At 46.4% G+C, this 27,082-nt stretch overlaps 1 protein-coding gene across 1 annotated transcript; it reads right to left on the bottom strand.

Moving 5' to 3' along the window:
* Positions 1-273: 273 nt before the first annotated feature.
* FAN1 (FANCD2 and FANCI associated nuclease 1) lies at positions 274-22,890 on the bottom strand. Its single transcript, XM_063142615.1, has 14 exons — positions 22,733-22,890; positions 20,356-21,664; positions 16,423-16,563; positions 13,857-14,052; positions 11,277-11,510; positions 10,105-10,236; positions 9,611-9,719; positions 9,078-9,197; positions 8,689-8,853; positions 6,476-6,644; positions 5,085-5,188; positions 4,092-4,286; positions 1,805-1,933; positions 274-495 (listed from the first exon to the last, which is right to left on the bottom strand). The coding sequence occupies exons 1-14, from the start codon at positions 22,856-22,858 to the stop codon at positions 358-360; spliced, it is 3,267 nt and encodes a 1,088-aa protein (XP_062998685.1). The 5' UTR covers positions 22,859-22,890; the 3' UTR covers positions 274-357.
* Positions 22,891-27,082: the final 4,192 nt, after the last annotated feature.

Here is a 27,082-nt window from a genome sequence, read left to right as displayed (position 1 = left end):
TTAACTCTGGTGGGGTAGCTTCCATGCCCTATATATAGCCAAGCATAGAAAGCTGCTCTGTCCACAAGATTTCTACATCTTAAAAAGTTACCAAAAGCTGCCATAAACCTTTAATCAACCCAATGTGGAAGCTTCCCATTCCAATGAAAATTTAACCACATACTTTCTCTAAACACCATCTGAGAATGTTTCTTTTTAGCAGGTGCATGCATGAAAAAGACTGGGGTGGTATTAAGTTTTGCAAACATTCCTCTTGAGGACAACAAAACAAAAAAGACAGCCCAGAGAAACGTCAACAATTCGTGGAGTTCTCCTGGACGTGAGGCCGGCCGGCCACCACCACCACCACCGATCCACTCAGCTCAGGCGTTTGCTTTTAGATCCGATTGCCACCACGTGACAGACTTCAACCGCTGCGCCCAATTTCTGCAACTCAGCCAGCCATATCATCTGCTTGTGAGAGAGGCGATCGTTGGGGCCTTTGACTTCCACAAGCTGAAAAGTTGATTTAGCAGACGGAGAGTGAATGTTTCATTCAAGTTTCTAACAGGTTGCAAAAGTCTTTCAAAAAAAGGACTGCAAGCAAAGCTGGGCTTTAGGAAAACCTGCACCAGAATCATGAATTCTGCAGTTCATGTGCGAACCAGGTCATTCTCTATTTTGCTACAGTTCTGCAGGGAACTAATACAGAGCCATGAGCACACACCCCCACCTCCACCCTCTGCTAGAGACCGTTAACTCCTAGGCCCCATGGTCAAGCGAGTGTCAAATCACAAATAGAGCCGGGCTGGGAATCTTGTAGGGCAGACTGACGGCTATCTGGCTTACAGAGGAGTCTGTGCCACTAGATCAGCGAAAGCCGTGCTTCCCCACCCACCCCCACTTGGTCAGGCTCTGGCAGGAGCTCGCTCGTGACAAGTTGCTGGCTCCCGTCCCGGTTCCCAACCCATAAATTGTGTTAGAAGTGAAACCATTGCAGCAGAACAATGCAAGCAGGGTGGTCTGTAGGTTCCAACCAGAGGAAAACAGGCAGAGCGCCTCCTACAAAAGCTTTTTAATGGAAAGCTTCCCGTTAGAACAGCGGTTCTCAACCTGTGGGTCGGGACCCCTTTGGGGGTCGAATGACCCTTTCACAGGGGTCGCCTAAGACCATCGGAAAACACATATTTCCGATGGTCTTAGGAAACTGTATTGACTGAACTATGTCATGTATCATCTTTTGTATTATTAAAGCCATTGTTATGTATTATTTTCATTAGCAAACCATCCCATGAGATCGTGTAGAGAAGAACGAAAATAATTTTATGTTTGGGGGTTACCACAACATGAGGAACTGTATTAAAGGGTTAATACTGCATTAGGAAGGTTGAGAACCACTGCGTTAGAAGAAGGCTTGTTTTGGTGAAATCTTTTGTGGGCATCACTCTTAGGAAAACATGATAGCATGAACAGACCCGGTTTATGGCATAACTCTATCGCAATGCAGAGAAAAAAGTACAAAAGGTGGGGCCGGATGCAGAATTCAGCTACATCACTCTTTTCTTTGGGAAGAGAAATCTGCTAGTCCTTATGAAGAGAGATCAAATTCTCGTGCTGTCGCTGCACCACCTCCAAATGAAAAAGTTCCCCAGTGTTAAATTCTACTTGGAAATAACCTACGAATACAGCTGCAGGTCAGGGACATTTTGTCCAGCCGTGACTTTCTGGGCCCTTGCCAAGAGAAGAACGGAATCGTCCCCCATTTCACCTGTCTCATCACCAAGCTATGCAGTCTGCACCATCCACAACGCAGCCGGAAATGTACCTTACACTGCCGGTCTTCGGTTCTCCACACGACCAGATCGGGGAGGCCGCCCCTGCAATGGCGCAGATCTTCGGACAGCCGCCGACAAACGCCACTCAGAAAAGGGCCTCCGAAGGAAGACGCCAGGCTCTGCGGAAACCAAGGCCCATTTCTCTTTCTCCCAAATAGCACTTCCAGGCATATAGTTAAAGTCAGATTTATGGCTTCTGTCCCTCCCTGTTGCTCCTCTGCCAAGTGTGCCTGCGAGGTCCTTTGCAAAATCACGATTATGGTCTGGGGGTTTGCCAGGCATATTCTCCCATTTTCTCCCCATGTTGAAGGCAGCCTGAGGAACTTCCCTGAGTATTGCTCACGTTACTATATGTGTCTGCAGTGCAAGAAAGAGTAGTGGGCAAGGAGTAGCCAAAATCCCGTTTGTGCTTTGCTGAAATTTTGGAGGACAGATAACTTAGATAACTGATATACCAACTGTGCCCTTAACTGGACAGAGATAGCCTAGCTGCAGTTATCCATGCTCTGATCGTCTCTCGTCTGGATTACTGCAATGTGCTATCAGTGGAGCTGCCTTTGAAAACAGACCGGAAACTTCAGCTGGTACAAAACAGAGCGGCAAGATTGTTAATGGGGACTGGCCAACGAGAGCACATTATGCCTGTCCTTTTCTGTCATTACTGGCTGCCAGTCCAGGTCCGGGCCCGATTCAAAGTGCTAGTATTAACATTCAAAGCCCTATACAGCTTTGGCCCAGGTTATCTGAAGGATCGCCTCCTCCCACATGTACCTGCCCAGACCCTAAGGTCATCCTCAGGGGTCCTTTCCTGCGAGCCCCTGCCAAAGGAAGTGAGTCAGGTGGCTCCCAGGAGGAGGGCCTTCTCTGCTGTGGCACCCTGGCTGTGGAATGAGTTCCCTGGAGAGGTTCGCCTGGCACCTATGTTGTGAACCACCCAGAGAGCTCCGGCTATTGGGCGGTATAGAAATGTAATTAATAAACAAATAAATAAATACTCCTTTCGGCACCATTGTAAAGATCTTATTTTCCCAGTATTTTAACATTTTATCATCTTAGTCTTTTAAAATTCCTGTTTTTAAATCTTTGTATTGCTGCTCAGTTTTATTCTGGTTGTACTTTTATATTGTGTTTTTACATTATGTTTTTTTAAGTTTTATGTTTTAAATTGTACTTTTGGTATTGGTTTTTGTGAACCGGCCAGAGAGCTTTGGCTATTGGGCGGTATAGAAATGCAATAAAGAAATAAAGAAATGGTTCCCCGTCCCCTAAAGAAGCAAATTAATTAATCTACATGTATGTTTTTCAATGTTTACCTTGCCTGCTTCTCAGGGCATAGAAGTCAGTAAACAAGGTTTACATTAAGGGTGCAAATGGATTTTAAAACTTGTAACATTTAATCATGCAAGTGTCAACTAGAGCTGCAACCTTTAATAAATTAATTTAGGTTTAATTCACTAAGAATGCACTCGAGGAGTCAGGTAACACATCTTTAAAATACAGGTTTTGTAACTGTAAGTACTCATAAAGGCTGCAGAGGGCAGCGCTGCTTTGGGAGAGCCAGCCGCGTCCCCTTCGCTCTCAGGGAGAAGAAAATGCCTCTTCTAAGAGGGCGACCACTGTGGCAAAGACTATGCCATGCACGCACCATCTAAAAATAGCCTCCTGTTTTAGTCCTGTGCAAATGCCTGGAGATTCAATCAAATGGGATTTCATTGACTGGTAATTCTTGAATCATGCAACAGCCATAATCGTAAGAAATTCATCAAATGATTCCATAAATGTACACATTGATAAACCTTCTCTTCACCCATGATGTCACATTGTGTTTTTACTGAAATACGCTGGCACAAACTCTAACGCAGCACTGTGGGACTTCTGCCCTTCCAGATGATGTTGGACTACAACACCCAGCATCCCTGGCTACTGGCCCTCCTGGAGAGGGCTGCTAGGAACTGGAACACTTGTTCTAACAATAGGCAGTGGTTTATACCAACCCTTTCCGTGACATAAGGATTGACTTTAGTTTGCTGGATTTCCGCCCTCCTCAGCCTGAGGCTCTATCCGATAAGAGCAGCTCAGATAAGCTTTTTTCTTTCTTATTCGTATGGCTTCGGTACCAAAGAAGAGGCATTAAGCATTAAGTTAAAAACACACACCAAAATAATGATGCAAGAGACCCGTCTCTACCACAACCGCCTCCCCTTCACCAACCTATTGGGCAACGTCTACATAAGAAGAACCCACCCGCCCCACAGTTCACAGGGCTTTGGCGCTTACCTGCGCCTGCTGGAGGGAAGAGAACCGGTCCCAGCTGACTAGCGCAGCCGCTTTGCCCTGCTGGGCTGTCCACACCTCACCGATCCGTTTCTGCAGGGTCTCGGGTGAAGCCTCGTGCAACCACTGCAGCCTGGACTCTAGAGCCTCCCGCCGGTTTTCGTAAAAGCTGTCTGTGTACAAGTCCAAGGGAGAAGTCTGCCAGGGGTTGAGAGGCGAAAGAGATCAGTACAGTAGCCCTCCCGCTGGCATTCTGTTGCTCTACGTGAACCGCCCAGAGCGCTCCGGCTATTGGGCGGTATAGAAATGTAATAAATAAAGCTAGAGCTTGGCCAGAGGGTGCACTTTCCATTAAAAGGTGGGTCCTCATCAACTGACATCTTCCCCTGTTGGCTAGAAGCCAGCTGATGGAGGGCATGCCAAGCCTTCAGCTCTGTGACTCCCTTCCCCAGCTGTGGCCATGCAGCTGTGCTGCCTGAAACCAGGCCAATCTGGATTTTTTCTCTCTGCGGACACACAGAAGCACTTGCTCCTGGAACGGGATTGGGAACAGCGTCAATTGTGATGATAAGAGTGTTGGACATGTACTCAAGGAAGCCAAGTCCAACTTTCTGACTTGGCCATGAAACACACAGGGTGGCCTTAAAAATACAGGAACATGCCTTATACTGAGTCAGATCGTCTAGGCCAGTATTGTCAACACTGACTGGCAGCCATGGCTCTTCAGGGCTTCAGGCCGGATTCCTTCCTACCCTATCTGGACATGCCAGGGATTGAACCTGGGAGCTTGTGCATGCAAAGCAGGTGTTCTTACCACTGAGCTCCAGTCCTCTCTCCTTATACCAGCCTTCCTCAACCTGGGGCGCTCCAGATGTGTTGGACTACAACTCCCAGAATGCCCCAGCCCTGGCTGGGGCATTCTGGGAGATGCAGTCCAATACATCTGGAGTGCCCCAGGTTGAGGAAGGCTGCCCTATACGAACATAGGAAGCATACCTGGTAAGGATTCCTGAAGACGTCAGGGACACCATCCATGAAAAGGATATCCCACATCAGGAGGCCGTAGAGCGTGCCGAACGTAGATCCTTCGCCATGGATCCCTGAGGAACATTAGTTACAAGCAAGGGAACAACGTCAGAGTTTTCAAAATTCCGACAAGGAATTGCAATCTCTTCTGCCCACTGATCGTGGACACTGAACTGTTTGAAAATTGGTATGAATCTGCAGTCTTCTTAGCGATCAGATTTTAAAGCAAAACACCTTTATTGCCTTCTAACAGGCAAATCTAGTAAATATTTGCAGCCCTGAACTGTCTTTAAAAACACCATCTCGTTTTCTGATTTTTGGGGATTTTTGTATTCATCCCCTTGCAGAAGTAATGCAATTGACCAACAGTGGATACAAGAGGGTAAAAGAAGAAATCACTTGTGGTTTATGCAATGCATACATTTGCAGAATTTGCTGCCACTGAATGTGGTGATAGCTACGGGTTCAGGTGAGGAGCGGCCAAATGCACAGATGAGAGAGGTCTATCCATGCTTCTTAGCTGAGATCGGTGCATTAACCTCCTCATTCAGAGGCAGTGTACCTCCGAGTACCAGAAGCCAAGGCGAAACAAAGGCAGGGCTCTTTGCCTCCACGTCCTGCTTCCTGGAGACATGTGGTTGGCCAGTCTGGGAAGCAACAGGCAGCACTCGGTGGACCTTTGGTCTGATCCCGTCAGGGTCTTCTTACGCACTTTCCTCTGGCAGTCAGGATTGGGCCAGCCAGTGTCAAGGACGGAGGGCACATCACAACAAGAGTGTCCCCAACTGATGAGCTTTACTTTTCACCATCGGGCTGAGTCAGAGACCCTCCCTTTTAAGGGAGGAAATAAAAAGGACGCACTTGGTGTCACAAGCTTGGCAAATCTTGCTGTCTCCAGAGCCTCCTTCTGCCCCTGCCATTAAGTATCCATATAGCTCCAGTGCCTTCGTCTGCACAACTTTAAACAAAAGAGCCCTGCTGGATCATAGAATAGTAGAGTTGGAAGGGGCCTATAAGGCCATCAAGTCCAACCCCGAAGGTCCATCTAGTCCAGCACTCTGTTCTCTGTTCACCAGGGAACCCACAAGCAGGACAGGAGTGAAACAACACCCTCCCTCCCATGTTCCCCAGCAATTGTTTACATAGGCTTACTGCCTCTGATACTAGAGGTAGTCATCAGGACTAGTAGCCTTCTCCTCCATGAATTTGTTCCTTTTAAAGCCATCCAAATTGGTGGTCATCACTACATCTTGTGGTAGCGAACATCTGTGGGTTCTTTCTTGGTCAAACCAGTGTGCTGGAGGGGTGTGTGGCAGAGTGCCAATTGCCGGCTGTCAACTGAAGCCCGGACTGAACGTTACCTTGATCAAAGCCCTCCCGCTTGTAGTGGGCCAAAGCCAACTCCTCCACCGAGCACACGACTGTCGAGAGCTCAAGGTCTTCTCCTTTGTCTTCCACGCAGACGTCTTCCATGATGAACACGGACTTCCCCATCCCGGTCTGTGGGCACAGCTTTCCTTTGATGGTCACCTGAGCAAATCGAAATATCTGGCTGACCCCTAAGGAAGGGAAGCAGCCGTGGCTCTGACATGCATCTGTTTTCTTAGGTCAGGGCAGTAGAACTGTCACTTGAGGCACAGGTGAACTCAGTGGCAAAGAGCACCTTTTATCAGCTTAGGCTGATATAACAACTGCGCCCTTATCTGGACAGAGATAGCCTAGCTACAGTTATCCATGCTCTGATAACCTCTCGTTTGGATTACTGCAATGCATTATACGTGGGTTTGCCTTTGAAAACGGTCCGGAAACTTCAACTGGTACAAAACAGGGCAGCACGGTTACTAACAGGGACTGGCCAACGAGACCACATCACACCAGTCCTTTCCCAGCTTCATTGGCTGCCAGTCCAGGTCCGGGCCCGATTCAAAGTGCTGGTATTAACATTTAAAGCCCTAAACGGCTTGGGGCCAGGCTATCTGAAGGAACGCCTTCTCCCATATGTCCCTGCCCGGACCTTAAGATCATCCATAGGGGTCCTTCTCCGCGAGCCCCTGCCAAAGGAAGTGAGGCAGTTGGCTACTAGGAGGAGGGCCTTATCTGCTGTGGCACCCCAGCTGTGGAATGAGCTCCCTAAGGAGGTTTGCTTGGCACCTACATTATATGCTTTTAGACACCAGGTGAAGACCTTTTATTCTCCCAGCATTTTAACAGTCTATAAATAAATTTTAATTTGGTGTTTTAAATTTGTAATTTTGCATTGCTGCTGTTTTTATCTGGTTGAGCTTTTATATTGTATTTTATAGTATGGTTTTATACTGTTGTTTTATACTTTGAATGTTTTTAATTTTTGTGAACCGCCCAGAGAGCTCCGGCTATTGGGTGGTATAGAAATGTAATAAATAAATAAATAGAAAGCATACTAGGGCCTGCGGGCAAATCTCTGGGCAGTTTGCAGTCGACTGGCAACAGTTTCTGACCCCCAGGAAGGACAAAAACAATTCTACCCCTTGCCAAAATGAAGCATGTCTGGTGGTGAAACCAGGAGGATCATAGAATCATAGAATAATAGAGTTGGAAGGGGCCTACAAGGCCATTGAGTCCAACCCCCTGCTCAATGCAGGAATCCACCCTAAAGCATCCCTGACAAATGGTTGTCCGTACCTGAAAATATTCTGATCTCTGTTCTCGTACTGAAAAGAAATTGCAGGGCTGAACTTGTGCCTTAACTGCTTACAACTGCCCCTCTGAGCCGCTATTTTGCAGCTGGAACCCTGAACGGGAACACGACATGCCGCAACAATTCGTTGCAGGTCCTGCTTGTGGAACACTAAATTGTAATGCAACTTAGTATTCAGAAGAAGGCAGGGTGACTTGAACTTGGTTCGCACCAGTTAAGTGGAAAGCTAAAAATAAAACATCTAGCATTTAAAGTGCCATCTCCTTGTCAGCAATTTGACTCAATTTGGGGACTGACGAACCGGCGGGGGGTGGGGGCTGCTCTCTGGGTGGGAAATTTGTTCTCGCGCTGCGCATCTCAAACGTGGAGAAAGGAGGCTCTCTGCCTCTTCAACATCTCTGGGATGGGAGGCGGAGGAGCAGAACAGCACAGACGGGGAAGACACACACACACACCCGCAGCATCAGAAACAAGACCTGGCAAAATTAAAATAGCGATGCAAGTACCTTTCTGCAAAGTCCTAGGGCTGAACTGGACAATACTGTACGTACACAAATCCTTCCTTTGGTTACTTCTTTGTCACTGAACCTCTACTCATTTGGTCATATATGCTCAAGAACAAGAAGGTCTTTTATTTTGCTCTACGATGGAGTTCCCTTTTTTCTCTCGTCTAGATGGTTCATCAGGTCTGACCCTGCTTAACTCCAACAACTCAGCAATACCAGGTTCCCCCAGTTCAAACCATGATTTTTAGATCCTGGTTTAGGGCAAACTCCGGTTAGCTTTGACTAGTGGTGACATTGTTGCTGAGGAAGGGACCGTAGGTTGTGGTAGAGCCCCTGCTGGGCCCACAGAAGGTCCCGGGTTCAATCGCAGGCTACTCCAACAGCTACTCACATGAGCGACGTCTTCTACAGCAAGAAGAGGCAGGTCTTGAAGGACAGACCTTAACTTCTTACATACTGGGGAATCTCTCATTCTCTGGACTCGCTGGGAGAGGGAGAGACGGTGGCCCGTGCGAACGGACGGATCTAGGAGTCCTTTCCGGATGCACCCAAAGGCCTAGCAAGCAAGAAGCCATAGCAGAGAGAAGATCAACGCAGCTCTCACAAAGCCAAGGGGGGACCGAAGGCTACGGCCGTTTCCTCAACCGCATGGCAAACTTTCAGGGCCCCCACCCAGGGTGGAAGTCGAGAGGAACAGTATTAATGTGCGGAGCGCCTAGAGAAGATGCAGCCCTCCCGAGCAGCGCTTGACCCTGGAGCAGTGACAGATGGCAACGTTACCTTCTCCGCGTCTTTCAAGTGCTGGTGCAAGTTAAGAGCCAGGCGATCCCACCACCTTCCGCGGCTGTCGCTACAATAAACCTCCTGAGACAGAAGGTCTTGTAGCTGCTCCACTGCCTCCTAGAAGTGACACAAAGATACCCGCTAGAACAGGGGTGTGAAACACCAGGCCGGGGGCAAATCTGAAGATTTCCAGAAGCCCCACCCCTTTCCGCTGGTACTGCCCCTTTTTCCTTTCCACCAATCATTGGGTAATTTCCCGACTTTTGCGCCTTCCTCCCCACCATTCTAGACTGTTGAAGTATCTCTGCCAAGGCTTAGTTGCTGGCAGAAACAGCTTTAAGCTAAAACAGCCCGGTACTTTTTCTAATTTGGGCCTTTCCCCTTTGGCCCTGGGGAAAGGTCCACGACTGGGATGCAGCCCCCCAAGGGCTTCTGTGGAACGGAATTCGGGCCCTCAGACCAAAAGCCGTTCGACACCCTTAGAGCAGGCTTCGTGACAGAAGTACCTACTCGTTTCCCCGCCTTGTTACCTCGTACATGTGCAGGCGCTGCAAGACCTCAACGCCCCGCGAGAGGATCCGTGTATACACCCACCCCACTGTGAAGCGCCTCAGGTATTCTGGGAGGGCAGCGTGAGGCCTGCAGAGTTAAGCACACAAAACACGCAAGTCGTTGCCAAAGAACTATCCGCTTCACCGAAGCAGAAGGTTAAAACAAAGCCAACGACCTCTAAAAGAATAAAAAAAAAACCTCTTCCAATTTCCCCTCTGCAGTGCTTTAAAAAGCAACAACAACACCCCACCCCTAACAAATAAACCTTGAAGCTCAAAAAGTTTCCAAGAACGCAGAAGCTGTGAAACATCACAGGCTGAGTGTTTATTTACAGCAGAGCGCGTGAGCCGCACGGCAGAAATGAGATCACACACGCTGTAGTCTAGCTTTCCACAAGCTGGGGACCTTCAGCTGCATTCAGTGGCAAATTCCATCATCCCCAGCCAGTATTTCCCCACCCCAAAGTTAATACCTCAGAGAAGGGTGGCATTTCAACTCCTTCCAGGTCTCTTTTGCTGCCCCATAGAGTCTGTGCGCCTCTTTCCAGTTCCCGTTGGATGCAGCTACAGAGACATCGTTCGACATGTGCAGGGCAGCGGCATACCTAATGGGGAATTTCAAAAACAGTAGTAATAATGTAAGAATTATTGTTATTATTATTTATATTTCTATACCGCCCACGGCCAAAGCTCTCTGGACGGTTTACAAAAGGTTAAAACATTAAAAATGATACACAGAAATTAAAACCATGAAAACTTACAACAGTCAATCATCACAAAGACAACATACATCTAAAAACGCCTTTGAGCAATCAGCCAAACCTAAAAAACAGATCCGGGATCGATTAAAATCTCATCACATGGTGCTAAATGCCTGGGAAATGAGAAAAGTCGTGACCCTGGTGCCGAAAAGATAGCAAAGTTGGCGCCAGGTGGGCCTTGTCAGGGAGCTCATGCCATAATTGGGGCAGAGGGGGGGCACCACTGAGAAGGCCCTCTCTCCCTTATTGCCGTCTTCCAAACCTCCCTGGGAGTAGGCACCCAGAGAATAACGATGGTAAGATTCAGATCACATTATCTCAGATCAGGCAATGGTACAATATGAAGTCAAGAAAGTTTTCTTCCTGGAGGTTCACAATCCAGGGTTTATTTGCAAAACTAGGGAGACCCAGGATCTCTTCTTGATCCTCCCAGAGTGCAGGACACGGAACAATGGGCTCAAGTTACAGGAAGCCAGATTCTGGCTGGACATCAGAAAAAACTTCCTGATGGTTAGAGCAGTGCAACAATGGAACTAATTACCTAGGGAGGTCATGGGCTCTCCCACACTGGAGGCCTTCAAGAGGCAGCTGGACAATAATCTGTCAGGGATGCTTTAGGGTGGATTCCTGCATTGAGCAGGGGGTTGGACTTGATGGCCTTATAGGCCCCTTCCAACTCTATGATTCTATCCATTCCCCAGTCAGTCCCTCTCTCTCTTTCTCAGCCTAACCTACCTCACAGGGTTCTTCTAAGGATAAAAGGAGGAAGGAAAACCTGGTACATGGCTTGGAAACCACTTAGCAGAAAGGTAGGATATGGATGTAATCAAAAAGAATAAGAAAAATTAGGGTGAATGCAAAACAAGCTCCACATTCCTTCCTACCTAAGGAAATCATCCCGGTCCTGAAATATTGGACTTTTCCTGTTGACGGTGTAAGTGGGGAAGAGCGTCCGGCCCATGTTGACCATGAGCACTGTGGAGAGTTGACTTTGGCCACCGCTTCCGGCTTCTTCATCCTCCACTGGGTCAGTCAGGGAAAAGAGGAGCAGCAGGCGAGAGAAGACCGCCCGGGGACCTTTACAAATCCTGACGGACTTCCCCGCCAGATCTTTAGCCCTGGGGCCGTGCAAAAGAACAGCAAAATCGACATGAAGTTAACGCTACCAACCCTTCTGCACAGCTGCAGATCCGTTGGCCACACAACGATTGTCTTCGCGTCTGCTTGGAATTAAACCTGACCATCTCCAGTGGCATTTACTCCCTAGCAAGCGCGTGTAGGATTCCAGCCTAAAAATCACATTTTCTAGCATATTTGTTAGGTTGCAGCTGTTTGTCAGGTGGACTACCAGGTTGCTGGTGAGGATCACAGCTGAGCCGGCCCTTCACTCCAGGATAGCAGTAACTGTCCACTCCAATGGAAGCTGCATTGCTCCATGTTGGAATTAGGTATCCAACATGCTTCCATGGCTACAGGAGACTCTGTTTCCCACCTGTGTGGAGATGGATGCAAGAGAAGGTTCCTAGACGAACCCCTCACCTTGGAAGCTCTCCAAAGAGTCGCCACAGCCTTACTTTCTGCTATTGCCACTAAGTATTTCATGGGAACATTGGAAACACCAAATCAAACTATAACCCCATCTAGCCCATCATGGGCAACGATGGGAGGTCCAGAAGCCATTTTCACCATCCCGGACATGGACACACACCCTGCCACAGGCCACACCCCCTATGGACACCAGATTATTATTTTTAAATTAAAATGGTGCCCATAAGTGCTGAGGAGCACCCAAAGGGTCAGAATTAGCATTTTTGCAAGCTAGAATTTATGGGATAAGAGGAGCAGCTCTGCATGCTTCCGGACACTAGGGGGCGATACAGAACATGTTGCATTAACAGCCGCTTGTCTCGCTCATCCCCCTTGTTGTCCTGTAACTTCCAGTTCCTTTTTCCTGTTCTGTCCTCTTCCTTCTCCTCCTCTTGCCTCTACAACAAGCAACCTCTCTAGGAAGGAAGCATGTAACCATATTTCTGTAGCAGCCACAGACCGGCAAAAGGAGCCAATTTAGCTTGCAATTGAACCAATTTTGGCCCATTCTGTGCTTTGTCCCTCTAAAAATACCCACACCCACACCCCAAATTCTGGGAGCAGTGACAGGCACCGGAGACCTCATGAGACTTGTGGGCTGCCCACCCATGATGTGTCCTTGTACCTGCTCCTCTGACAGGCCACAGCTTTCCAGGATCTCATAAAGGGCATCTTTCCAGTTCCCTCCTACAAGATCTTTTTAACCAGAGGTGCCAGAGGCTGAAACTAACCTTCGGTATGTCAGAGATAGGGCCCCCAATCCATAAACCCAACCGTAACTGTAAACTGTTCCTCCAACTTCCCTGAGTTCTCCTGCCCTTTCTCTGTTGCGTCCCTTAAGACTGGGGCTTTTTCCAAGAGTATTTACATGGTACCATCTTCTCTCTCTCTCTCTCTCTCTCTCTCTCTCTCTCTCTTTCCTCCTTAAAACATTTTTTTCCGTCTCTTCAGATTTCTTGCTCTCTCTTTCCAGAGACATCAAGGTAAGATGAAGTGCTGAGCTACGCCTCCAAAATTATGCACACATCAACCAAGATAAGCCCTCTGCTTAAATTTAGCATGTAGTTCAAGTGCAAATTATAAAAGAAGTAGAACTACAGTCTCCCCGGAGGAGTCTGCTGTGCTATGGCAGCTTTCAAAAATTGGGTTAGACCGGGGGGGGGGGGGCGCACAGCAGAAGAAAGGCTGTAATCCAAATGAGCCTGACAGTTTGAACCTCTGTAAAAACCATGTATGTCCTTTGGTCCTTCTACTACCCTGCCCTTCTGCCGGCTTTTAAAGTTGTGGGAACACAGCCCATAGCAGCTGCATATTCCGATGCCTCCACTAGGTACAGAATTCCATTTCCCAAGAAGCTGAACTCTCATTTCTTTTCTGTTTTTTAAAAAAACAAGTTCTCAGCGTCCACAGTAGCACAGATACATATGCTACTAGAAGTCATTGCATTTGAATAAAGATTTCTGCTTCAACACCCTGTGGCAGGGAGCAGAGTCTATGATACCTTGACTCGTTAACTCGCTGTGTGGTTTTGTGCAAACCACCATTTCCCTGACAAAACAGAAAAATGTGTTTTAGAACAAATTCGCTCTCCTCTCGTAGTGTGCAAAGGGAAGAGAGAAGTCCGTGAGCCCAGGAGTTATGCTCGTTACATCTGAACCAGACCTACGACGAGAAGAATAACTGAGAACATAGCAAATGCTTGCAGAATCAATTACGGAAAAGCAAAGCTACAATGCAAATGTAGTTAACGTGAGTAATTTATTCAGGTTGCAGAATCTAGTTTTACTTGTTGCAGAATCTGTGTGATCTCAGTGCAGAATTCTGACATTTGTTGTTGTTGTTTACTTTAGCGGAGGATGACACTAAATGTATGTTACCTTTTTAGAATCGCACCTCCAACGCCAGCCTGGTTCCTACTGAAGATGGAGGGCTGCTTTGCTAGTTTCAGGAAGCCTTCGAGGAGCTGCTGTTTCTGAGCATGTGGGTTTGCCAGGTGGAACGCTTTGGCCAACGTTTTCAGCTCAGGTGCAGCGAGCAAGTCAAGGACCTCACTCAGATCTTGTAATTCTGCCTCTGCAGATGCAATGAAAAAGTAATAATACATTAAAATCAAAGCAAGAAACTTACATTTATTTATTTGCGGCACACATAATCCTCCTCCTCTCCATGTTATCCTCACAACAACAACCCTGTGAGTAGGTTGGGCTGAGAGTCTGTGACTGGCCCAAAGTCACCCAGTGGGTTTCCGTGGCCAAGTGGGGACTAGAACCCGGATCTCCCGACTCCCAGTCCGACACTTTAGCCACTACACCACCCTGGCTCTCAGGTCTTTTTCTACATAAGGTAACTGTGGCGTTACACCCCACAAGTCAATTCCAAATGTATGTCTGCAGTTTGTAAGTCTGTGGTTTGTAGAATGTTGGCCTGAGTGGGCGGAGTTAGAATGCCTTGGGAGGGGGGAGGAGGGATATATAAGGGAAGGACGGAGGGGATGGAGAGTTCTTGTTCTTGTCCTTTTCAGGAAAGCTTTTCAGGGAGACTTGTTAGGGACTCTTAGAGTCTGTAGTGCTCTCTGTATTTATGGTACTTAAGTTCTGGGAAATTTGAGAGTCAGTGTAGAGAGTGGTGTCTTTAGAGTGTGGTGTGCACGTAGTGGAAGTATATTAATCAATACTGAGAATAAAGAAAATTCAGGAGTGATTGTGTGAGAGAAAGGAAAGCGCGAATGTGAGAGTGACCGGATTGTATGGAAGGTTTCAAAAAGGTTTTTAAATGTTGTTATTTGAAACAAAGCTTATGAACTTTTAAAAATAAATTTTGATTGTTTGTTTTAAAACTACCACAAAAATCCCACGTGTCTGTTTGGCGTTTATCATCTTAAGTTTACACATTCAGCACCCACTCTGACCATCATTCACCTAAGCAGATATAACTCACAGCGCATTATTATATATATTAAAATCCATTCTCCATTTTAAACCCCTTTCTCCACATAGTTTGGAGGAAGGTGGGCTTTATCCCTTGCCTCAGGCGTATCAAGCGGTGGTGCTTGGCTTGAGCAGGGAGTAGCCTCGGCCGGGTCTGGTGTTCAGAGCCTGTATCACCCCATAAGAAGTGGTGGCAGACGTGAGGTCTGGTGTTCAGAGCCTGTGTCGTGGCAGTAACCAAGAACGTCATAAAGTTATTCTGTAAACTAAATTTATTTATTTGAAGTATTTTTTTACTCTGTTCCTCAGCTGAAAAAGCTCCTCAGTCAGCTTACATATAACCAATCAAAAATGTCTCTGCCCGCAGGTTCATAATCTAAAATCATCATCAGGGTTATTTTGAATGAGGCAGCACGCTCATGCACAGTTGGTTCTTGGTTTGTTTCTCTGGCTTGTCAGGGCAGAGCCAAGCCAGAGTTCTCAGTCTGAACATCACAATAAAGCTCAGACAGTGGTCCGTGGGTTGTTTAGCCACTCTTGCTTACAACTGCCTGACTTACAATAATCCCCCCTTTTTTTAATAATCCAGGTTATTGTGACCTGCGAAATGCCCTCTTTCTACCATCCCTTCTGGGCTGCTGGGGGTGGGGGAGGAGGGGCAGATGGCTTTTGCCAAAAGTTTCAATGGATCCCTTGTGGAGGGCTCATGAAATTAGGCTGAGGGAACACAGGGTGCCCATCCCTGAATTAAAGGTTGCAGGGCATTATTGTGATGTTTGAACAGGGTTACAGAAAGAGAAGGGGGTGGCAGAGAGAGAGAGAAGGGGTAGCACAGAGAGAGAGAGAGAGAAGGGGCACAGAGAGAGAAGGGGGCACAGAGAGAGAAAGAGAGAGAAGGGGTGGCACAGAGAGAGAGAAAGAGAGAGAAGGGGTGGCACAGACAGAGAGAGAAAGAGAGAGAGAGAGAAGGGGGCACAGAGAGAGAAAGAGAGAGAAGGGGTGGCAGAAAGAAAGAAGGTGGCACACAGAGAGAGAAGGGGTGGCACAGAAATAGAAGGGGTGGCACAGAGAGAGAAAGAGAAAGAGAGACAAGGGGTGGCAGAAAGAAAGAAGGTGGCACAGAGAGAGAGAGAAGGGGTGGCACAGAAATAGAAGGGGTGGCACAGAGAGAGAGAGAGAGGGAGAGAGAGAGAGAAAGAGAGAGAAGGGGTGGCACACAGAGAGAGAGAGAGAGAAGGGGGCACAGAGAGAGAGAGAAAGAAAGAAGGGGTGGCAGAAAGAAAGAAGGGGTGGCACAGAGAGAGAAAGGGTGGCAGAGAGATGTGGCAAGAGGGCTGAGAAGGGGTGGCAGAGAGAGAGAGAGAGAGAAAAAGAGAACGAAAAGGGGATAACCAACCGCTTTACCCTATGACACCCAACCACTACTGGTTTCTTTTTGTTGAGGGGTACATTCCTACCCCTGGGAATGTACCCCTCAACAAAAAACAGTTCCCCACTTCTTCTTTAGAGGACTTACCTGACTGCAAGAATCCCCCTCCAACAAGCTCTTCGATGACTGGCGAAAGATCATGGCTGATCTCTGCGTATTCTATTTTATTTGCTTTTATCCAGCTCAGCTTGCGTTGAAAGAGCCTGACGTACAACTTCTGTCCTCCAGCTGCAGTTGAATTGTAAATCGGGGGGTGAGTAGAAATGATTCTTAAACAGAGTTGGGTGCACACAGCTGCATCCTGATCAGCAAGGATAGTACAAACTCTGCTTTAACAGCTACTGTGCGTTATCAAACTTTGTTAGTGGCAAAAAACACTGGCGTTCACTGTTTAGCTATGAAAACCAATTCGAACTGCCTAACAGTTGCTTTACCAAATAAGTGTACATAAGCTACTAAACACTGCCTCTGACTTTGTGTAAGTTCACACCTGATCCCTCGCCGTTCTTCTGAAACCAAATCCAAAACAGCATTTGAAGGGTACCAAACTCCTACAAAAACCTGCACCAGGGAGAAGTATGTTTGACTATTCCACGTCTTTACGTATGGTGCCATGTTAATACGCCTTTATTTTAATGAACAGTGATATTGCTTTTGAGTTATTTCTATCAAGAAGTTATATTTAGGTTGTTTTATCTGCTGCTCTCTGGGGTTCTATTAAAATTCTCTCTTATTTGTCTGCTCCTGCTGCTATTTGGTTTTACATCCAACTGCATATTTTAAAACTGTGGTTGCTTTAAAAAAAAACACTTTCTATTGAAATCTGCTTCGAACATTATTTCAAAACTGAGACACAGAATACATGTCTTTGAAATCAATTGTATTATATATTACTAAACTGTTTGCACTGTTGGGTATTTGCATTTTTTTCTAGGTCGTAGAACAACCACTGATGTGTTTTCCTGTTGGATCTAAAAGTTCCTTCTCTCCTCAATCCCCCCTCCCTCCACAGGTGTGGCGTTAAAGAGAATTTCAAGAATCCTACTACAGGGAAAATTGATACTTGAAAAGCCCAGGTTGTCACTTCCCCAGTGGGGCTGCAGCTCCTTTGAAGTTCTTCCTCTGATGCTTCCCAAGTAAAAAAGCCAGAAATCACGCTGATCTTGCAGAACAACAAAACTTCTCTCTCACTCTTCCCTTCAGGGAAAAATACCCTAAGGCTTGAAATCTTGTTATGTCCAGATACATTAAAAACACAAACACACACTCAATGCTAACACTACAGTTCCTCTTTAACCATTATGTTTGCCTGTAAATTTGCCTCTTATTATTCCTCTCGCTGCTTTTGATGCAAACCTGCAGGTCAAGACAGAAATATCACCACCACCTCAACTTTTAATAGCCAACATGACTGCCTGTAGGCATCAATTAAAAACCCGAACCAATCCTTTTCTAATTAATGAAAGCATGTGGCTACAAATTCTACTCAGCACAGGAAACCAAGTGACTAAGCCACGAATCAAGACATCTCCAGTTCGTAAGAGCTAGTCCAGCATCCTTCCTGTTAGAAGGACTTAGAGCAGAGTTGCCTTATATAGAGAAAGCGTGGCAAAACAACGTTTAGTATAAGAGGCAATAAACACGGACTAGAGCCAGTTTAGAAGAAATTCAAATCAACTTACTTCATTGGTGCTTTTATACACATTGTCAGAAAAGGATATCTAACACTGGTAAACTACAAGCACCCCTAAAGTTGAATGCATGAGTGCAAGTAAGTAAAAGGTTATGGTTACTTCAGGGAGAGACCACATGTTGCTTGTTGCAGAGACAAGGAGGCAGGAGGAGGAAAAAAGAAATGAAAGTTACAGGACAAGGGGGATGATGCAACACGTCCTCTACTGCCCTCTAGTGTCTGGAAGCATGCGGAGTTGTTCCTGTTATCAAACAACAACCACAGTGGCCAACCCTATGCCTCTGGGAAGCCAAATGGCTTAAGGCAACTTATAAAAGATAAGAGCACATTAAGACACTGAAGCCAAAACGTAATCAGCACTTTGAAGCAGCAGCCCAGTCAGTGGCTCAAGAGGTGCAATCTAAGCAGGAAGAGAAATGGAAGACGCCAGTTGGAACAAAGTTTGCAACTGCATTTTGAAACACATTCCCTAAAGAGCAGGCTTGTAAATAGCCATTTGCCTAATCACCTAGGCCGAGTAAGGATCACCTCCAGGTGACCAGGCACACAATCGTTAACGGTTATATTTTCAGGCTACATTTAAAACAATGCTGTGGACAAGCAGCTTTCATGAATTGGCAAGGCTAGCAGAGAACCTTTCAGTAAAGTTCTAGGGTTAAAGATGAGCTAAAAGCGCCTTGGGGGGAAAAAAAAGAAAAGAACGGGAGGCCTATTTAGCCAGAATCAACTCCACACTCTTACAGCAAAAAGAGATCCCTATGGATCGTGCAGAAGCCAGGCTTCCCGGCAGACTCGAGACTCGTAAAATGGAAATTATTGCTCAAGTGGAGCGATAACGGCCCAGCACAGCTTCTTCGCCGGGAGTTAATCAACAGCCCAACATCAAAGGCTCATAGCTGCGGAAATCATGTCTGCCTCTTAGCAGAAGCCAACCAATTAGGGAGCCTGCAAATTATGCTAACAGCATTACACATCTGCTCAGAGCAGCCTTCTGCAGCATAAATTCCTACGAAAGCATCAAGGGGACATTCTGCTTACCAGCTAGATCAAAAGCTCACTCGGTCTTTGTGCACAAAACCATTCTTTCCCCTACAAATGCTCAGCGCCAGGTAGTGTTTACCTGTTCCCATGTTACGCCTGAGTCCAGTTGCTCTAACCCCCAATTACCCGGAGACGGAACGAAGGAAGCCGCCTGATACCAGATGAGATCATCTGATGATCTACTTTGACTGGCAGTAGATCTCCAGGGTCTCTCGTCGGTCTCCCCCATCACCTGCTGTCTAATCTTTTAAGCTAGAAACGCCCTATGCTCGAACCTGGGACCTCCCTGCATGTGCTTCCACACTGAATGATGCTCCCCCACTAAACTATGCAGGCTGTAACATATTGCAGAACCAATTCTTTAACAGCAACATGCTTGATTCCCCTTTCCTCATTTTTTTTGAGTGGGGATGGTCAACACCGAGGCCTTCCAGTATCCTGGCCTACAAGTGTGCAAAGGTGCTGGGATGCTTCTGGGTGCAACTCAACTCCACATCTACTCAATAGTCTGACTTGTGGGTCAGCCCCAGGAAAACGGGTTGCGGGGAAAAACTAAGATGTTAACAGTGGGACGGGGGGAAGAGATTACAGAGGTGTTCCACATAGTGGAATTTCCATATAGAGGAGGGCTGTAACTTGATGGTGAAAGGTCCCAGTTTCAATTCCTGGTAGCTCCAGATAGGGTTGAAAAATCTACCTGAAACCCTGGCAGCCAGTCAGTGCCGGCAACTCAGGGCTTGATGGACTAAGGCTTTGATTCAGTACAAGGCAACTTACCATGTTCCCAACTTGAGGCCTCTCATACAAATATTAAAAAACAGACAGCTGCAGCCGCTAAGATCCTTTTGGTGCTGGTGTTTTGAAATTTGCAGGTTGCTGTTTTGAAGTTAGACTTGCCTAATGTCAGAGACGGCTGAGGTTCCATTAGGGAAACATATTCCCTGTCTGAATTATTACGCAGCATTCAGTTTAGTAATTCTAGCTGTATTAGTAAGTTAATTACTGCACGCAATACAATGGCACCATCAAGGTCATCTTGCAGCAGTCTGTTTATTGAAATAACTTGTTAGTTTAGACGAAGGGTGTAAATAGTCACTGGTCTGTTATAACTGGTGGCAAATTTGACTTGTCTCCAGCTGATTCATGTGAGCCCATGTAAGCTTGATTTCTATAGTAAGCTCTTTGCAGGCAGGGATCTATTTTTGCCTTAGTATGTGTAAGGTGGCAGGTGATAGGGTATGGTATAAAATAGCAACAATAAATAATAACAATAGAAAACAAGCTACCTGACAGCTGGTAGAATTTAGCAATGGCACTCAAATCTTCCTCATTGAATAGCCTCCGGTCATCTTCATTCTCCATGACGGTTTGCAGGACCATCAGAAAATTCCGGAGGTAATATGGTTGCCCTCCGGTGTCTGACACAGGGTCAGGGCCGTTGAGGACGGATTCTAAAATGCTGCCACTTGGATTCTGAAAACTCGCTTCTTCTGAAGGTCCCAGATATGCCTCATTCATCACTGTATTTCTTAAATCCCTATGCTCTTCCATAGGAAGTACTTGCATGTCATTTCCCAGAGCAGAGAAATCTGACATTTGATTATGGTACGTCTCATTTGCACCGGGCAACGGATCCTGTTCACCAGAGGAGAGGTCTCTGCTTTCCAAATTAGACAGCCCTTCTTTACTAGAAGCTGTTGAACATACTTCAGGTTTGCAGAGATTTGAAACGGAGTCAGGTGTATTTTGCTGCGCGCTGCTCCCTGTTAGCAGCCCAAGATCTGTGCAAGGAAGACCACCCAATGGAAATGAAACTGGAGTAGAATTGTCAAAATTGCCACTAAGAGTTCCTGTGGTACTTTCTTGCAATGTGCCCAGGGTTGGACTATGTTGTCCCTGAAAACAGGAAAAAGGCAACTGGTTCTCTTTCTGAGAGCCATCCACCGATGCATCAAGCCCTGGGTTGTGCTCTATGGTGTTGTCATGCACACCTTGAACTGGACAAACCTCACCCTCCTCAGCTAACACATCGCGGACCTGGACACGGCGCCTCCTGGACAATTTGGTGGACAATCTTCCCAGGGAGATGGCTTTAACCACATGAACTCCAGGCTCACCATCACTCAACCCTAGACCGTTGCCTTTCTTGAAATACGGGCTCGCCTGTCCTCCTACACTTAGGGTTGTTTCAGAGTCACCACCTACTGGGTAGCTTGGGTTCTTCTCTGGAGTCAAGGCAGTCTTGGGAAAGTATGGACTAGAACGACCAAACCCATTTTCGGCTGAAGGACCTGCGGCCACATCGGATGCTGGATCAACCAGAATCACATCATCTCGGTTCTGACACACTTCATCAATATGCTGGTTGATTCCATATCTTGGTACCATCTGACTGCACAAAGGGCAGGCAATTTTGGCAGGGGGGGCATTATTAAAAAACGAAATGATAGAAGAAGGGGCGAGAGCGAAAGGCATCGGCCCTTTAACGTCCATCGCATGCTTCCTACTTGGAGTTTTTATCTTGTTCTTGCCGAGGGAGGCGCTTCTCCGGGGCCTTTTATTTTCTGGGGATCCATTTTCTGCCATTGCAACAACCTAAAACACGGTGAGTAGAAGAGTTACTCATTTACACAACACTGTCTTATGCAGACAGAAATTATTTTTTAGATGAAGTGGTCTTTGTTTGCTAGAGTGCTAAAACAGATATTTTATTTATTTATTTTGTCTTTTGGCTCATACAGACACAAGATAAAGGTTTTTGTAATACCCCAACAATCCTAATATAACCAGATGACAATGCAAGATGGTTAGTTTTTACTGAAGCTGCATTTAAAAAGCAAATATTAAAAAAATATGAATTAATGCCCCAAATCTCACCAATATGCATAATTACATGAGAAAAAAATGAGCAAAAGTTTAATGGGAGCATTTGTTCACAGCAGACTCACATGAGGCTTCCCCCCCTTTTTTTAACCCTGACATCTTGTTGGAGTCCTGCAATGCGAAGATGCAAAGGGCGAATTGAGAATTGTCACTTCAAGTGTCATTTGCCTACAAGTGCACTCAAACTCTGAAGATTTTTTTCATTCTGTATAATGATATAAATGATTTTTTTATTCTGGGTTCATGCTGCTGCTTCATCAAGTTCACACTTAATGCCAGCAAGTGGGGGGGGGCATTAACCGAAACAGATTTTTAGTTTTAAAAATGACCTTCTGTTATAACAAAGACACAGGTGAGGCAACCCTGCGCTCTGGCTAGCCTGTGAAGAGGCAGAGTTCAAATTCTGTCTTAACCATAATGAAGCTCACTGGGAGCTATTTGGTCAATAACGGCCGGGGAAGGCAATGGCAAACCACCCCGCTATAAGGCCTGCCAAGAAAACGTCAGTGAAAGCTGGCGTCCCTCCAAGAGTCAGCAATGACTCAGTGCTTGCAGGAGAGGTTCCTTTCCTTTTAACCTACCTCAAAGGGTTCTTGTGAAGATAAACCAAGACGAGGCTCTATTATAAAGACATGCCCCAGATACCTGGAATAATAATAATAATTATTATTAATAATAATAATAATAAATCCAGTTCACACAGGAAAGAGATGCTAAGCTGAGCTGGCGGAAGCCCTCAACTCAATAATAGGATGGGAGGCTGAACCTTATAATACCAACCTTTTGCTTTCCTCTGCCCCTAGCAGGCAGGAAGTTTTCAACTCTATAAACGCACTTTTTAAAAAATAGCAAGCGCTGGAAAAGACTGCTCCACAGCCCCGGGTCTCCAGGTGGATTATAAAGCATTAACAAAGATGAATAAAGGAGCGAATAAATATAATAAATAGCAAGCATAGGAATGGCTACTTGGAATTAATCCGCATGGTTAATAAAAAATGGGCCAAACAGCAAGGACGGAACCATTCCACTTCTGTCATTCCCACTCCCTTAAAAAGAAAAAAGAAAAGAGCATCAGTGTCCCATAACCGTCCCATGCTAGAACCCCTGTTGCATTTTGCAAAAATAAAAGAGGGGGGGGAAATGTAGTGGCAGAAATGCAATGCAATAAAATGTAATGCTGTGCAATGCAAGAAAAAGTAATTCAGTGCATTGCAATATTGCAAAATAAAGTAAACCCCACCCCAGGCTCAAAGGCAGCTTGGACCCCTTCTGCGCCCACTACTAAAATGCCATTCAAAAACCGTCTGAGCAGGGCGCGCGCAGGCGCAGAATCCCGGGCAGCGCGAGCCCGCCCAGCAGCACAAGCGCGCGCAGCTCTCTCTCGCTCTCGCTCTCTCTCTCCATTCCACAGCCAGGCAGTTGCAATCTATCCCCGACTCAGGCACGTCCGCTCGATGCCAGAGCGATCGAGCCCTCCAGTATGCCTGGCTAGGGAATGCTGGGAGTTGTAGGACGTTTGCCTGTCTAAACATGCGCAGGATTGCTGCAGCCTAAATTCATCCATCTCCCAGTCAGCATAAAATCGTTACATGTTGTGAAATTAACTGATTATTGGACACAATCGAGCCAGCTTTACGCAGTTCATAGGTTAGGTCAGAAACTGCATGATATTGTATCAATTTTGTTAAAGCTAACATTTAAATGTATTATATTTTATTTAGAGTTGTTCCCTGCCTTGATCCAGAGAGAAAGGCGGGTAATAAATAAGTACAGCATCATCATCATCATCAATCATCATCATCATCATTATTCGCCCAGGGGTCAGATTGGGTGGGATAGCTAATACCCTGGGAGACAGAAATAAACTTCAAAGTGATCTTGATAGGCTGCAATGCTGGGCTGAAAACAACAGAATTAAATTTAATAGGGATAAATGCCAAGTTCTACATCTAGGAAATAGAAACCAAATGCACAGTTACAAGATGTCTTTTAGATTGTAAGCCTGTGGGCAGGGACTGTCAAGGAATACTTTTGTAAGCCGCCGTGAGAGCCTTTTTTGGCTGAATGGCGGCATAAAAATGCTTAAATATATAAATAAATAAATCAGATGGGGGGATACTTGGCAAGTACTACAAACGAGAAAGAACTTGGAATTGTTGCAGATCACAAGCTGAATATGAGCCAACAGTGCGATAGGGCTGCAAGAAAGGCAAATGTTATTTTGGGCTGCATTAATAGAAGTATAGCTTCCAAATCATGAGAGGTTCTGGTTCCTCTCTATTTGGCCCTGGTTAGGCCTCATCTAGAGTATTGCATCCAGTTCTGGGCTCCACAATTCAAGAAGGACACAGACAAGCTGGAGCGTGTTCAGAGGAGGGCAACCAGGATGATCAGGGGTCTGGAAACAAAGCCCTATGAAGAGAGACTGAAAGAACTGGGCATATTTAGCCTTGAGAAGAGGAGATTGAGGGGAGACATGATAGCACTCTTCAAATACTTAAAAGGTTGTCACACAGAGGAGGGCCAGGATCTCTTCTCGATCCTCCCAGAGTGCAGGACACCGAATAACGGGCTCAAGTTACACGAAGTCAGATTCTGGCTGGACATCAGGAAAAGCTTCCTGACTGTTAGAGCAGTATGTCAATGGAACCCATGACTAGGTATGTGGTGGGCTCTCCCACACTAGAGGCATTCAAGAGGCAGCTGGACAACCATCTGTCATGTATGCTGTAGGGTGGATTCCTGCACTGAGCAGGGGGTTGGACTTGATGGCCTTGTAGGCCCCTTCCAACTCTACTATTCTATGATTCTATGTTTGGGGCTATAGCTCCCGTGGCAGTTGGCCATGGGAGTTGTAGTTCAGGCTAGCATCCAGGGTAGGTGTAGTCGGGGACTTGCTGAGGGCCCACACCCAAGCAGCACCCAGTGGCAAGTGCTCTGTGGAGTTGCTCTCCCTCTTTACCATTTGCACCTGCTTGTTTGCCTGCCTCTTGCTCTGGCCCAGACAATAGGAGTGATGAGAAGGAAGAGTAAATGCCACTGTCTACTGGCTCTCTGCCTGTCAAGCAAGCAAGTGGGAGCAGTGATGAGAAAGAGGAGGAGCAGCTGGTGATCATGGTGGTGAGAAGGCAGATTCACTGAGGGAGGGGAGTCATACCCAAAGGTCTTCCAAAACAGGGAAACAGCACAGGTTGTAGTCCCAACACACCTGGAGGGCACTGGGTTGCCTCCCACTGCTATACACACTTACCTGGAAATTCCCTTGAACTCAATGAGGCTTACTTCTCAGTAGGCATTCATAGTATTCTGCTGTTAATCTCAGATGGCGACTGGTTGTACTTCGTGGAATACTCCATATTTGTGGAATTCCATCCCTACTGCAGTATTTATGGCCTCTATTTTACATGGATATTGGAGGGCTTCTCCCACCCCCCTTAGATAGGTCTATGGGCCATGAAGTTCAGAAGCAATCTCTCTCTCAATGGCAGCATGGTGTGAAGAGGGTTGTTTGTTATTGCATTTATATGCTGCCTTTTATTCTTAGAAGCCCATGTTCCTCCTCCTCCTCCTCTCCCTTTTATCCTCGCAACAATCCTGTAAGGTGAAGACCGAGAGCCGGTGACTGGCCCAAAGGCACCCAGTGAGGTTCACGGCTGAGTGGGGACTTGAACCCGGGTCTCCCAAATCCAACACATTAACAACTACACCCCACTGGCTCTCCCAGTGCTGCTTTCGTGTTCTGCCTGCATCTAGGCCAGACGTGTCAAATCTGTTTCCATTTCATCTTTTTAGAAAGGGGGGGGGGGGGAATCAGGATGCTGAACTCAACAGACCTTTGGTCTGAGCCACAAAGCCTGTCTGATGTTTCTTGCTTTGTTCTCCTATTATTCATACGTGGCGCCTTACAGCATTCCACAGGCACATAGAATCAATTGAATTTACCTGCTACTTCCATTAGCTGGCGTGACCGTGGCCTCGATCACTCTCTATTATGTTGAGAGTCTTTTCATTTATTTATTTTTTCAGATGGTGGCCTTAAGGCCTCTCCTATTAGCTGTAATTGTGGTCTCTTGCTTTCGCCTGATTTTTTTTTTAATGCAATTTTAGCCTCTGTGTGACTTTAATTAACTGTGACAAATTTCCCCAAAAGCACATTTGCAAATAACACATAATTTATGAGGTCAGAGAAGCGTTTTCTTTAGTGCCCTATTAAATCAACTGATAGGCGTTTGTTTCAGGTACTTAACGGCCTCGTTTGAGGGGCAACGCGCGCGCACACACACACACACACACACACACCCCTTTCCCAACAGCCGGTGCTGTAATCCATTTAGGGTACAGCTCTTCCTTGGGCACTTTAAAAAGGAGGTAATTATTGCAAACTATAGATCAGAAAGGCAATTTTGCAGAAAGAATAAGCACCATGAATAGCAAGCTTTGCTTGCCTTCACCTTTGGCCCCTTGTTAAGCTAGGAAAATTGTACTAGTTTTAACTGCGCATTTTAGAAGTGTCCACAGTAAAGGTCAATCAAACCGCTATGGCAGCCTCTTTATATTTTGCAACAAAAAGTGAGAGCCAGTGTGGCGTAGTGGCTAGAGTGTTGGACTGGAAGTCGGGAGAGCCGGGTTCTAGACCCCATTCAGCCATGGAAGCTCACTGGGGGACCTTGGGCCAGTCACAGACTCTCAGCCCATCCTACCTCGCAGCATTGTTGTTTTGAGGATAAAAATGGAGGGGAGGGTTATGTACACCGCCTTGGGTTCCTTGGAGGAAAAACGGCGGGATATAAAAGCAATAAATAAATAAAATCTCCCCTCCTGAAATTTAAGCACAAGAAGCCATTGCCACCTTCTATGCGATGTCCCTTCAGGGATCTCCTGCCCTCTTTTCTATCTTCCCTGCTCCAAGTTAAACATTCCCAGTTCCTTCAACCTTTCCTCAGAGGACTGGTTTTCCTAACTGTCCTTGTTGCCTTCTTCTGAAACGTCTCCATGCTTACTGTTAACATGTTGAAAACACATGTGCATGATCCAACTCCTACCACCACGCATGGACTGGAACCTCTAAAAGCAGCACCCAATGAGGCAGGATTCCTGCTAGCATGGAGCACCTATAGCTGCCTGCGTGTG

The sequence above is a fragment of the Elgaria multicarinata genome, chromosome 16 (genome assembly GCF_023053635.1).
Source record: "Elgaria multicarinata webbii isolate HBS135686 ecotype San Diego chromosome 16, rElgMul1.1.pri, whole genome shotgun sequence".
Lineage (NCBI taxonomy): Eukaryota > Metazoa > Chordata > Lepidosauria > Squamata > Anguidae > Elgaria > Elgaria multicarinata.
The sequence above is the reverse complement of the archived record's forward strand: the minus strand, read 5'-3'. Positions and strand labels throughout refer to the sequence as shown.